Source organism: Neophocaena asiaeorientalis, unplaced genomic scaffold (assembly GCF_003031525.2).
Source record: "Neophocaena asiaeorientalis asiaeorientalis breed wild unplaced genomic scaffold, Neophocaena_asiaeorientalis_V1.1 scaffold427, whole genome shotgun sequence".
Taxonomy (NCBI): domain Eukaryota; kingdom Metazoa; phylum Chordata; class Mammalia; order Artiodactyla; family Phocoenidae; genus Neophocaena; species Neophocaena asiaeorientalis.
The window spans coordinates 5464301-5478284 of record NW_020172280.1 but is presented as its reverse complement, the minus strand read 5'-3'; the positions used below and the strand labels follow the sequence as shown (position 1 = coordinate 5478284).

Sequence of the window (13984 nt, the reverse complement as noted above, 5' to 3'; positions counted from 1 at the left end):
TTTTATATTTACCCGTGTGTTGTCTCTGGAGAAATGTCTATTCAGGTTCTTTGCCCGTTTTTTAAATTGGGTTATTTGAGGGGTTTTTTGGTTTGGTTTTGGTTTTTGTTTGTTGGTGGGGGGCAGGTTTGCTCTTGAGTTGTAGGAGTTCATATGTATTTTGGATATCAGCCCTTTATCAGATATATGGTTTGTGAATATTTTCTTCCATTCTACTTATAACTTTATGAGTGCAGGACACCTAAATACCACTCAATAATTCATTGTATGTGGTTAGGGCTTACAGATCTTGAATATCATTGTAGGTTTATCTAATAACTGGCTTGTCCTCTTGGGAAGAACTGGATGCTAGTACAATATCTTTAGGTCTTTCCTTTCAGACTGCCAGATTTCCCAGAGAAGATTCTTCCGGTCTCCTTCCTGAAGGGTATATATACTCCTGATTGCCAGTGGTATGGGAGCTGAGTCAGGGCAGAAGGCTGCCACTCTCAATATTCATTGTGTCAACCTATTCTGAATGCTTCTGTTTTCAATATGGTATCTTTGCCTTTATGTGTGATGTCCCCTGGTCCAGAGGCCTCTCCAGAGACTAAAGTTCTATTCTTCTGCTGGGTAGAGGAGATTTATTATCCTGTTTGGTGCTGGGGAGGGATTGATCTAGGTATCTGCTTCTTAAACAGATACTCTACCATTCTGCTGGGGTGTTTTCAGTCACACCTTCATTCTCACTTCCGGAAGTACCTGGAACCTAAGCCTTTTGGGTATGTTTAGTGTAAATGGAAAGACTTCTGTGCTTTCCTTTGCTGCTAGTTTAGTACTTGGCTCCAGTTAGCCTTCCAGCTTCAAAATTTTGTTGTGTTGTCTCCTCTCTCCATTTATTGTAAAATTCCCTTTACTGTTATGTTAACGTAATTCTGAAGAAGATAGAGGTAAGTATGTTTGTTGATTCCACAGTCTTAGCGAAAAGTCCACTTTGCCCTTTTTTCCTTGGTCATGGGTGAGTTAGGTCACTTGTTTGAGGGTGTCAGGTATATATTGTGTGAGTGGAGAAAATACTTAATTTTCTTTAAGTGACCATAAGAGCTTTAACCCTTTACAGGTTTTTGTATGTAAAGGTCAGAGTCATTACTAGAGGAACCATCATTTTTACCTTAATAAAGCTTTTCTGCTTCATCTATTGCAGGTTCTGTTTTCCAGTTTGGCAGCAGCGCTACAAATTTCAACTTCACAAACAATAATCCATCAGGAGTGTTCACGTTCGGGGCAAATGCCAGCACACCTGCAGCCTCAGCCCAGCCCTCTGGCTCGGGGGGCTTTCAGTTTAGCCAGTCTCCAGCGGCGTTTTCTGTGGGGTAAGAGAGCTTTTTGTTGAAATGGAGAATTTAACATAGTGAGGGTGTGTGTTTGTGTGTACGTGTATAGAATCACCAAGGTGCGGTATGGTTGAGGTAAAATCTATGTTCTCCATCAGTTTACCATATTACAATTTTGGAGGATCATGGCCTAAGAAAACTAGCAGGAGGGAGGGAGAGAGAGAGAGAGAGGGAGTGTGTGTGTGTGTGTGTGTGTGTGTGTGTGTGTGTGTGTGTGTCTGTCTCGGGTATGAGGTGTAGCAGAAAGCAGCAGGGTGTGTGTGTGTGTGCGCGTGTCTCTCGAGGGTATGAGGTGTAGCAGAAAGCGGTGTCCCCCACCCCATCACCAGTCACATTTAGTGTTAGGATCGTGAACTTGCATCTGAGCACCATGTCACATTACAGAGTTTTTGTTTTTCACAGGTCAAATGGGAAAAACTCATTCTCTCCTGGAACTGCAGTTTCTGGTCGCAAGATAAAGACTGCTGTTAGACGCAGGAAATAAAGATCTTGATGGTGTTATACACACTGTTTTAACAACAGCTGGTGCCCTACTTTCAGATTCTGGATTGTACTACGTGCTGGGTTATCTGAGGTCAGATCTTTAATTTTGGAATTTTCCTCCTTTTTTCTTTACAGAAGCCCCAACCTCACCTCTCCCACCCCCTTTTTAAAAAATAATAGCTAGACTGGTGACTTATTCTTCAGCAAAAATGTTTTATGATCCAGCAAATTATTCACTGGTTTGGCATAGGCTGGCTGAACCCAGGAATCAAGCCCGCTCAAGAGAATGGCTTTGTATACAACCTCTTTTTCTGCACCACCATGTGCGTTGATATGCGTTTTATGGAACGCATTGAAATTGTAATTATATCTGAGGAATTCTGTATAGATTAGAGGATGCTGAAATGAATGATTTCTATGCTGAGTTTGTGCTGGTGTGTGTGTGAAGTGACTGAGTTGGGTGTATTGTGCACTAAAATTTTCTGATAGAGGAAAAGCCTGATTAAAGAATGGTCCATGCTAAGGAGTTGCTAGCTCTAGTTCGTTCTCCATTTAATAATTATATGCTATTTCTATATTGGCATTCTTCTGACTATCACCTGTCTTGCCTTTTTCATTATTTTATTATGAAACTTGTGTAAATACAATTTTGTTTCTGTACTTTTTTGGCATAACCTAAATCTGTGAACTTGAAATTTTAATTTTGTGTTAGAAAGTTTTTTTTGTTGTTTAGTCTTGTCTCAGATTTTATTATGTAAATCCCATTATTCAAAGTTGCCTAAATCCATTTGGAAATCTTTAAAAAAAAAAAAATTGGGGATTCTTAAAGTGAGTTTATTGGCTTTTCTGATCCAGTTTTTGTTTGGACCAAAAACCAGTATTGTACAAAGTATTAAGCATATATTTTTATATTTACTGAAATGGACTGTGGTGACTTTGGATAATAAGGAAAAGTTTAATATTAAAGCCATGTTTATTACAGTATAATTAACATGTTAAACCATGGGATAAATGCCATCAATAAAAAGTTATGAAATACGTTTTGTTCTAGTGTTAAATCCTAGTGAAGGTATGAGTGTTAGTGGAAGGGAACCTTTTTATGAAGGTTAACAATGGTCAGTTAGAAGAAAAAATTCTGAAGAATACATTGAAGTGATTTGGACAACTCCTAACTGAAGGGGAAGTGTCTGAAGATAACCCTGCTTTATGTCTGGTGCTAGGAATCGCACCTACTTTGCATATAAATTGATACCTTTTTAAAAGTTGAAAATAAACACACGCAGCCATTTCTGTTTGTATCTTCCTTGATAGGTGGCTAGACAGTGTTTTATTGATAGAGTTCTTGGAGATGCATGCCCAGAATAGCCCACAAAAACTTCAGTGGTCATTTTGTGGAATTTCTTTTGGATTATTTTATCGATTTTTTTAAACTAGATTTCTTTCCTATGGTCCATAAAAGTGCTCTTGGGACAGCGTTTGATGATTGTATTCTTCAATCTGTACATATGATGATTCTGTGGCGACTTTTACTTTGCTGAACTTGTGGTTAAATTCAGTACTTTAAAATGTTTAAGAGCTTTTCTGTGTTTCCAGTGACATGGCTTCTCTTACTGAAAATGTCTTAGGCCATCATCAAATGCTGGTTTCGGAGTAGGAATTTTGTGTTTATAATTCTCACCTTATTAAATAATATACATTTGACATGAACCTCTTCTGGGGGCAGATGATGGTGAATGCTAAAAGAAGTAAACTGGAAACCTGTGGGGTGTTGATGCTGAGAAGTTAATGCCTAACTAAACTGCATGTTCGTTCACTCTTAGCCATTCTTTAGGTCGATATGGATGGGAATATTAGACTTTCTATTCTGGGAAAGATTTTTCATTAAAAATGTGCTGGAAATATTTCATTTTATTTAGTAATTTTTTTTAAAAAGCAAGTAACTGAAAACCAAACTTAGGGTGGCTTATTTTATAAATGAAATCTGGCCCCCAGAACTGAGATCTCTAGGGCTAGAGTATTTGGGACTTAGGTAGGACTTGTCTTTTCATGTCAACTGCTTTAACTCTCAGGCTGCACATGGCAGCTGTAGAAAACATTCGTGGTAGCAGCTCCAGCCTCAAATCAGTCCCTGCTTAAGCCCAGCAGAGGTATCTCTTCGTCGGACTGGTACAGGCTGTAGACCCACCCCTGTGGCTGTAATAGCAGCCTTGGGTTCCATGCTCCATACACAAATGAAAGTCAAGCGCTGTTTGTGGAAGAAGGGGAAACGTTATGGAAAGAAAACAATAAAAGCCCACATCTCGTGCTGGATCAATGAGGAGTTGTTTTTAACTGAAAATAATCTCTGAAGGTAAGAAAGGCATATGCAGAAAGATGGAATCATCAGGTATGTTTATATAATTTGATTTACAAGAGGGTCCGTTGTTCTCACTGAATGTACATCAACATGCTCGGTGGGGTGGGCCAAATGTATATCCTGGGACCTGCTCACCAGAGACTGATGCATCACTGGGTCCAGGTAGGGCCCCAAATCATTACATGAGCACCTGGAAGACTTCTGATGCATGAGGTCCAGGCAGGCCACTCTCAAGTGGTAGGTTGGTTTTTTAGTAATTTACAGTTTGGGGCACCAAGAAGTACAATTCAGACCACTGAAATAAGTCTTTAGTTATTTGTTACAAATTTCTCTTGGAATTATTCACGGAATTAGGATTTTATTACTTGAAATAAGTGTTGGACTAATTTTAGGAATTTGTAACCAGGCCATAAACTTCCTGGTTGAGCCTGGGGAAAAAACTTATGTTTTCTTTAATTGTATCACTGTGTCGTCATGTGCTGGGCCTGTTTGGAAACTGGCGAATTTGGTACAGTAAAATTGATAAAAATGGGTGTGTTGGGTCTAGCTACACACACCAGCTATATGTACCACGTCAGAGCTTTCATTTCCTTGTAATATGGGGCGATTTTTATATGCTTACCTCAGACATCCACTGTGGTTTCCAGAATGTGTAGTAGTTCATGGCTGAGGTCCTGACAGCACATTGTCTACAGGATTCAGACCACGCCACAGTTTAACTACATTTAAGTTTATCCTTTATTATCTTTGTGTTTCTCGAGGAACCTGTTGTGTGTCCTGTCCTAGTTTTGTTTGCAAAGGTCTGAATAGGGAACGCTTTCAAGACCAGACTAGGATTAAATTGCCCAGCTCAGTCTTCTACTAGCTACGAGACTCTGACTGCTGGTTCCTCATTTGTAATGTGGGTCCTTAGTATCTTGCACTGCGGTTGGAATGGTTAACAACTGTAAGGAACGGACAGGATTAGTTTAACATTAAAAGCTTAGTCATCTACAGCTAACTTCTGAGTGACTTGCTAAAAGAATATACCTCAAAGTGGATGATTTTTTTTTTTTTTGATAGACCTCTATTTCTGAAAGCATTCATCTCCTGAAGGCAGAGAATGCTAGAGCAGCTGTATTTGGAAGCAAGAGATTCTGGAGCAAACCTCAAAGAAACAGGCAAAACACAAAAGCATTGGTGACCAGGTATTTATTGAGACAAAGAATACAAATTGGTGGCAAATTATTAAAAACAGAATGTTGAATTTTCATTTATAGGCAGGCCATCAGATACTGTTTGTGGATCAAGCCATACTATAATGAACTGCAAAGAAATACGCACACAGCTTGAGATGAGGAACTTTACCCAGGCAAGCACGTATTGCAAACATTTTGGCCTTTGGTATGGGCTGGAGGGTGGGAAATGGCAAGTAACTGAAGTATTTGCCAGATTTTAGGAATACTGCTATTATTTAGGAATATTCTTTAAAAGGAACAACAGCCTGTTTTCATAGGGGTAAGTGTAGAATAAAAAAACTTAATACATTCCCATCAAAAAGCCCTTTATTCCCAAGTAGTTTAATTTTCAACTCCTGTCTTCCTTTTGCTGGAAGTATTTATGCCTAAGTGAAACGCCCAAACAAGTCACTTAAGGGAAAAAAAATCCTTCTTTTAGTTAGAACAATTTTTACCATCATTTGAAACATTAAAGACTTTTATAAATTTAGACAAAGCCCTCAAATATAATGTTTTTTCAATCCTAAATATTTGGGAGAAACTAGGTGACTGTTTAGGGAGAAAGAAGTAACTTCTGAAGCAGTGCCACGTGAGTACCACACAGGTGCTTTCTCTCTAGCCAGACTCCCTAAAAGCACAGCTTGCTTGCCGCTGCTCCCTCACCTAGCTCAGCCCAGCGTGCATTCAGTATGTCAGACTTTTCTCAAGGTGCAGGAGCCACTCGGGCTGCACATTTCATAACAGGTAGAGTTTCTAGATGCCTAAATTAACCGCATGACCTGTGGTTTTATATACGGTATGTTCACTGAAATAGTATTCTCAGCATAACAACTCCTAATTTTTGTTCCCTTATTATCTTGTAAAAGTGATGAATAATGTTAATACTATGAAGACAACTTTCTTTTTGCCTTTTTAGGCTGTAGAGCTTCAGTATGAGAATTCTGTCTTGACACAGAAAATTCAGCATTTCTGTAAATGAAATATAATAAAGTATACTGAAAATAGGGAGGCCCCAGCCCCAAGATAAAAACACGTGGCTCCCCCTTCTTCCCCATTTTGTCATTTTCCCCCCCAACTTGGGAATCAAAAATCTCCCTAAAAGTGCTGCATTCATAAACAGACTTGGATTTTGTTGTAAAGGCAGACAAAGTAACACTTTTTACTTGATAGGGCTACATAGTGTAACTTGAATCCTGAGAAATGCATCTACATAGATAATAAAGTATAAAACAAACTGGACTACATATTTCCTTTTGTTTTACTGTATAAAAATAGCCTAAGTGGTGAACCATCGAGGAAATTATACATTAAAGGTGTATTCCAGAGCTACACGTCGGAAGGGTACGTTTCAACTCCAGTTCCCAGTCAGGGGCAAAGGGGGTGTATACTCTGATGCTAATGTATACACTACTAATTGGTAAGTTTATGTAACATTTCCTAATAATTTCTCCTCTAATCTAAGAAGTTAGTGGATGGTTTGGGTTTGTTTACTGTGAAGGACCATAACACTTTCTCTTCCCAGAAACAGGTGAATGAATACAAAATACTAAACGATCTGTTTAGTATTTTGACACATTTAACTAATAGGCTTTCTGTGATGGATTTACTATAAAGTTATTTTGAAAAACATTGTTTATGAAAACCATGGTTCATGGTTTATGAAATTTTACAGTAAGAAAAGGCATTAAGGACACTGTTATGGTTTCTAAAAACAAATTGAAAATATTCACGTTTTAAATGTCCAAAAAAAGCCCACTTTAACAACTGATATAGTAATAGCAAATGTATTTGCTGTTAAGACCAAAATAAAGCCTAGACTGATCCTGTAAGCACCCTAGCTATGAACTGTTCAACACAGTTTAGTATTTTGGGGGAAAATAACAGAGATGCAGAAAATGACTAAGAAACAAAACTTTTAGTTCAGATATACCTCAGCACAGCTAACTGGGCCATCTAACAAAAAGCACATACACACACTTAAAACTCTACAACTATGCAATCGAAGAATAAATTTAAATGGCAATACACAAAGTGTTACTTAACATTTCCCTCAAAAACATCATCCCTGGCAGGCCCCAAATGAGCTGTTGGCCCACAGAACCAAAGAACTTGGAATAACATCTGGAAATGCTACTCTTCCTTGTCACAGAGAACAGTCCCTAACGGGAAAATTGGTAAGTATTTCACAGGCTACTAGTATTTAATCATGAAATGCTAAGATTATTTAATTCCTTGAACAATATAATAAAAGGAAACTAGTATGTGGATATCCTGTATATAAAGAGAAGTTATATTCAGAACACTGAAAAAGCACTAATACTTTCTTCATGCTGCGCACATACTGGGAATATTGTTTTACAGTAAATATGCAACAGTTTGATGGGACTGCTTTTCCCCACATATTTATGGTTTGATTTAGGGCACTGAAAACACTTGCACATGAGTTTCAATTTAAATTTACAGTGAAAACTTACCCCTACCCCCAACCCCATTAAAAGCAATCACTAACTTACCTTTTTCTTTAAAAAAACAAAAAAAAAAAAAATCAAGGATAAGATAGCAATATGACTTAATACTTTTTCATCATCATGCAAGATCTGCCCCCAAATACATGTTTGGGCATTAAGAATAGTTATAAAGTTACATCATTCCTGCAGTAAACTGCAGTACAGATTTTAAAATTTCAAGTCAGAGAACTGCTAGGCCGGCCTCACTTTCCCCTCTCTCTTGCAGCTAACTCACCAGCTCCTGGGATGGGCGCTAAGTGGCTTATCAAATGTGTGTCCCCACTCCCTCCCCGCAAAAAGCAAAGACAAAAGTTTCCTTAAGAAGTGTTAACTAAAAGATGAGTGTGTTCACAAAACACAACTGGACATTTTCCATCATTTTGGGATAAACCAAAATAAGCTTTTAAAGTTTCATTTGGAGATTTCAAAGCTGAAAATGCTTTCAGCAAGTTCTAATACCTTAGATCTTAAGTATATACTGTCCGTTGTTGATTATGACACTACTTGCCTTCGGTTCAATCTAAAAATTTTAACACTTGAACTTAACAGGTTTTTCTGCTGGAGAAGTTCTTTCTTTGACATTCAAGTAAAATCAATACTTTCAGCATAGTCACCTGCATCACACTGGAGCGACTGCTTTAATTTCTAAATCATCAGTTAATGTAACCCAGGGATACTGATGGCCTTGATATATAGTTTAGTCTTGTCATTATTCCAGAGAGTATGGAATTCAGGGCTTTTGGGGGCATCATCTGACCCCATTTCTTTTTACCACAATGGTTCCTGCTACAATGTCATAGGCTGTTCGATTATGCTGAAAAAACAGCAGTGTGATGAAAGCAGGGAAAAAAGAAGCAATAGAAAAATTCTTGATCAAAGCTCGTATAGTGGACCTAAAAAATTAAAGCAAAAAAAACCAAAAAACAGATAAGTCGTATACCAACTACATATAGATTAATAGTATTCTATCAAGTTCAAGATGTATTTAAAACATTCAGAGTATAATTAACAGAGTTTTAACCTTTGATAACTGAATTACTTTCAAGCAGCAAAGTATGATCAAACCACCAGGACTAGTTCTAAAGACTTTGTAACATAAAAGTTAGTTCGACTTTAGAACTTACACATGAAAAGCAATAATATGTCTTAGAATGTGAACTAAAAGTTTACAGTATTTCCTAGTATTCTGACCGAAGACTAGAATAACTATTCCCTTTACTACCCTTTCTGTAGTCACTCAGTACCTCTATACTTTTAGTGTGTTTTCACCATCTTCTAAACTGAGTACGCTTACGCAGTCCCATTTTCTACCTTCTGTGAAGAGCACCAGCATTTCAAATTACTGTATTTGTTTACCAGATCTTTCTCTGTGGGCTTCTGTGATTAAGGAAAGCTTTCAACAGTAGCTCAGAATGGAGAATTGTCCTACTAACATTAGATTTCTGCCTTTCGGTGCACTGAACGGTTATAGGATAACAGCAGCTGAATGTGGGCTCTGAATCCAGACTGCTTGGTTTCAGATTCATTTTCTACCAACTGCTAGTTGTGTTACACATCTGTAATAAGAGGGTAATAGTACCTATAGTACCTAACTTTAAATTAGTTAATACAGATGCAATGTTTTTAAAACAGTGCCTGGTTTATGAGGTGCTCAGTAAATATTAGCCATTATTGACTCATTAAAAGTAATAGCCAGGATTATTAGAATCACAAAAATGTAAGGAAATTTTGAAGATGTGAGCAAATTCAAGGCTTTTTCTAGAGTCTCTTGTTTAAACAACCCAACTCTGAATCATTCTGGCAGCAATTCCAGCCAGTATCCTGTTTTGCTCAACTGATTACCACCTACTCACCTCCACAACTTCCATTATCACTATCTGTACCTTCCCCCAGAGCCAGATGCCGACAGCTAGCCATGAGTACTGGAGTATTACAAGCTCTATCACTTAGGAGCAGGATGCACGCATGTATAGCTGTCAAAATTCTTATTGCCTATTCAAGATGGGATAATGACAGGTATTACCAAATGGAAGCTTCAAGGCACAGCAGTAACTAAACTCCAATATCCACAGATCTAGAGAATAATAAAGCTAGGCCTGGAGCACTGATACAGAGAGTAGCCACGCCCAAATCCTCCTCATTATCGTGACCTACAGTTCATAAAATGCTTACCTTTGAAGATATATACTGAAGAGAAGTCGATAATCATTGAAAACTTTGTTTTAAACTTAATAATGTAAGCCTATTATATGCCATGAAGAACCAACATCCAGAAATACTTTTATCAAATGGTATAACTTGTGAAAATAATTTTTAAGTACAGTAATCAATACAATTCGTAAGTACATAATACATTAAGCTAAAAAAAAGAACTTACGTTGTAATGCTAACATTTGAGGAAGGAATCACTAAAACCCGACTTGGCGCAATAAGCACTGACGTATCGCATGTCACAACTCGAAGCCCTAGCAGGAACTTCCCTGGGGTGGCTCCACCTGCTCCCCAAATGCAAATTATCTAAGGAAAGAAGGATAATTTTATAATAATTTACTGGCTCAACTATACCAATTTTAAAGGTAAATTTTCCTGCTGTATGATTCATGTTTTAAATTTTTCACGTTGGAAATATTTCATAGAATACTTAAGGGTTAACCTTTTAATGCATTTCTGCAGGTCTCTAACATCTTCAATACCACAGGATATCTACTGTAATGTTTCTCTATGACCCATTATATTTTTTAGCAAGTTGCTTCTATGGAAAGATGGATTTCAAGTTCCACAACCAACTTACAATATATTTTTGGACAAGACTGAAATGTATTATAAAGAAATGTATTACAAATGAAAAATGTCTCCATTCTGAAAGTTCTAACTTGGAAAGTATTATGTTAAAGGAAATTCAGAAAAAATAAAGACATTTGACAAATACATGATTAAAAATAAAAATCTCCACTACTTTTTTGTCTTGGGCTGATAATCTAAAATTAGATTGTTAAAATATTAATATTTGCTGAAGTCAGTAGCTTACCTCATAGAAACAAACTAATAATCTGTATATAAGCGCCACAACCATCATTTTCTGCAAGTCTTCCATTGATGTGTCTTCATCTATTTCTTCTATTATATAATGCATAGCAAACTTAGAGATATCCCTACAAAAAAATAGTTTTCGGTTACAAAGAATTAGTTACCAGAGCAGTTGCATTGATTTCTTTTTCATTAGTGTAAATCAAAAACTTTAATTGAAATTATAAACTAATCTTTAGGTTTCAAACACAAAACATTCATTAGCTTATTCAACAAATAAGCAGCACGACCCTGAGCAGGCGCTGTACTGGCCCCGGGGATAAAATGGCAAGTGAGTTCAGCATGGTCTCTGCTTTCACAGAGTTGCTAATCCAGCAGGTAAAGCAGAATAACTAATAATGAAGTGGGAAAAGGGCTATAGTAGAGAACCATTGGGTACTTGGAGACACGTACCAGGCACACTTAACTTAGTGGAGCCTTCCCAAAAATGACATTTAAGGTGAGATCTGAAGGATGAAGAGAAGTTGGCCAGACTAAGAAGGGAGAAATTTCAGAGAGAGGGACTAACAAGAGAGAAAGCCTTTAAGCAAGAGTATGATGGAAGCTGTAGGCAGTTCAGTGTGGCTCAAATAACTGTGACAGGTGAGTGATTAAGAAATAAGGGTATTTGTTAAAATATATGAGGACATTAATAAGACTTACCCTAATGGCAATGAGAAACTACTGAAGGATTTTAAGGCAGGAGAGTGGCAGAATCAGAATTTATGATCTCTTTGGTTTTCTATCAGAGACTGAATTGAGATAAAACAGGAGACAGTAAACTGAGATACCAGTTAGAAGACTTGTGTTATAATCCAAGCAAGTGATGGCAGTGACTGGACTAGGGAGAAGCAATGATGAAAAATGAAATTCTGACAGTGAAAAGGAAATGGTATGGGTTGAAAGTTATTCAAGAGACTGAAGAGAGTTAGTTGGTACTTGATTGGATGTGTAGGGCATAAGGGAGGGAGAGACAGGGAAGAATCATAGTAACATTCAGGCTCCTGGCAGGGGCCCTGAAATTTAATTATCAGGGTCTGAACTTGACTGTTGCTTACTGCCTTTGTAAATTCTGGGCTTAACTTTTTGTAAGCCCAAATTTCAATCTCTATAAAACGGAGATATTAACCTCTACTCTAGAGTGGTGGCAAGGTTAAGAATCCATACAAAGGCTAGCACATGGGAAGTGCTCAGCAAGTGATAACCGCTATTATGATTGTTAATCTGAAAGGAAGATTATGCAAATAAATAGCTCAGTTTGCAGTTCACTTGGAACTTGCCTGACAGTATACGCAACCCCATTTGGAAATGCCATCTAGCTGATTATTAATAGTTCATCTACCAAAACCTCTTGATGCCTTTGTGTTTAGATACTCCACTCTGAAAATGACTGTAAGAGAAAAATTTGCAACTGGCCTAAGAAAATAGTGAATAAAATCAAACCAGGATTGGAGGTTCCTTTCACCTACTTTTGATAGGTGAAATTCCCCACATCTTGCAGAATTAAGTATTTTTCTCTCTTTTGTAGTTATTTTTTAAAACCAACAAGAAAGCAAATCCAACAAAGCTCCTATAAAGAAATCACTGACACTGGCACACAGATTATCCATAAAGTCACTTGCAGGCATGAAAAAAAAATTAAAGATCTCTAGACAGTGGACATTAAAACCCTTCTGCAAATGGCCTTAACTTACTTTATTCCACTGAGGTGCATAATGCTTAAGACAATGGTTGCTTTTATAAAGAAGAGAATAAAGAAATCCACCATCTCTGCCATGAATCTGTGGGCCAAGGATGGAATAACATACTCTCTACCTGTAAATTAAAAAAAAAAAAAGTTAGGAAACTAATCGTTACACATAGGCCTTGGAACCCAAGCTAGGTAATGAATGTAAAGTCAAGGTACAACTTGCTGATAAAAAAAATTTTATAACTGCAACAATTATTGACTTCATAGGGCATGTTATTAAAACAGCAACGCTACTTCACGATTTACTGAGCAGTTTAAAGCTTGTTTTCACCCCCTTAATGTTTAGAAGTGATTTCACAGATAAATTTATTTCAAGTACTCAATACATTTCACTAGGGATTCAAATGAGGAGACTCCAGGTGATTACAAGCCTATGACACAAAATTAAACTTTTTAAGCAAAATATCAAGTGTAGACAGTACGAAGTAAATCCCTGAGCCCCTCCTCTCACCCCTTAGTTTGTCTTTCTATGTAACAAATCCAGGGATTATCAAGCTGCCATCCTAAATTTTGAATCAAATTCAGGCAACTAGGTCTTGTCCCATATTATCTGTGGCTGGATAAAGTAAACAAAAAGTCTATAAATAATACACTAAAAAGTGTAAGTGACTCAATATTCTAATTCCCATACAGAAGTAAACAGACAACACACAAGATGAAGCCAAGGCCCAAAGGTTCATAACTCCATTTGCATTCCTGAAAATCTCCTTTAATATCCGTCAGTTTCACTGTCCCTAATTCATAAAACAGTTATATTAACTATAGATAATATAGTTAATACATCCGTGCCTGGATGCTTTCCAGCATCACCAGTCAAAACTTCCCCTACCCCCAAGCCGGGTTTGCCGTCTGAGAGTGAATTAAGCTTCGGATCTCACTCCACACCGTGGAGACGAAGGCTAAGAGGACGCTTTGAGGAGCAAAGACTTCTTTGCACGTGGAAACCACCAGACCGGGGGGCCAGGGAACCGATTTGGAGCGCTAGGTCTAAGGGGAGGCGCTCGCAGGGCCGCGCTGTACACCCTGCGAGCTGACAGACGCGCAGAAGCCGCGGCGAGCGCGGCGGCGGTGACAGCGAGAGGGGCCCGCCGGCCCCGCCTCCAGGTCGCTCCCCGAAGAGCCTCTCACCTGCCTGCCGCCCGGTCTCGCTCGGAGCTCGCGAGGCAGCGGCGGGTCCTACCCTCGTCGCGGGGGCTGCCCGGGCCGGCGGCTGCACGTGAGGCGCGCGGGCT

General features: G+C 38.2%; 2 protein-coding genes across 5 annotated transcripts in view; one reads left to right on the top strand and one right to left on the bottom strand.

Moving 5' to 3' along the window:
• The window catches only part of NUP153 (nucleoporin 153), a 74337-nt gene extending 70575 nt beyond the window's left edge, over positions 1 to 3762 (top strand). For all 4 annotated transcript variants that reach the window (XM_024764262.1, XM_024764259.1, XM_024764276.1 and 1 more), the window contains 2 exons: positions 1184 to 1352; positions 1776 to 3762. In XM_024764262.1, the coding sequence (XP_024620030.1) occupies positions 1184 to 1352; positions 1776 to 1857 (251 nt within the window). In that variant the 3' untranslated portion in view covers positions 1858 to 3762. The remainder of the gene's footprint in view (positions 1 to 1183; positions 1353 to 1775) is intronic.
• A 1626-nt stretch (positions 3763 to 5388) lies between these two features.
• FAM8A1 (family with sequence similarity 8 member A1) overlaps positions 5389 to 13984 on the bottom strand; it is a 9120-nt gene continuing 524 nt past the window's right edge. Inside the window, exons 2-6 of the mRNA XM_024764141.1 lie at positions 13881 to 13982; positions 12697 to 12817; positions 10965 to 11088; positions 10314 to 10453; positions 5389 to 8829 (exon numbers count right to left, since the gene is read on the bottom strand). Coding sequence (XP_024619909.1) covers positions 8685 to 8829; positions 10314 to 10453; positions 10965 to 11088; positions 12697 to 12817; positions 13881 to 13982 — 632 coding nt within the window. The 3' untranslated portion in view covers positions 5389 to 8684. The remainder of the gene's footprint in view (positions 8830 to 10313; positions 10454 to 10964; positions 11089 to 12696; positions 12818 to 13880; positions 13983 to 13984) is intronic.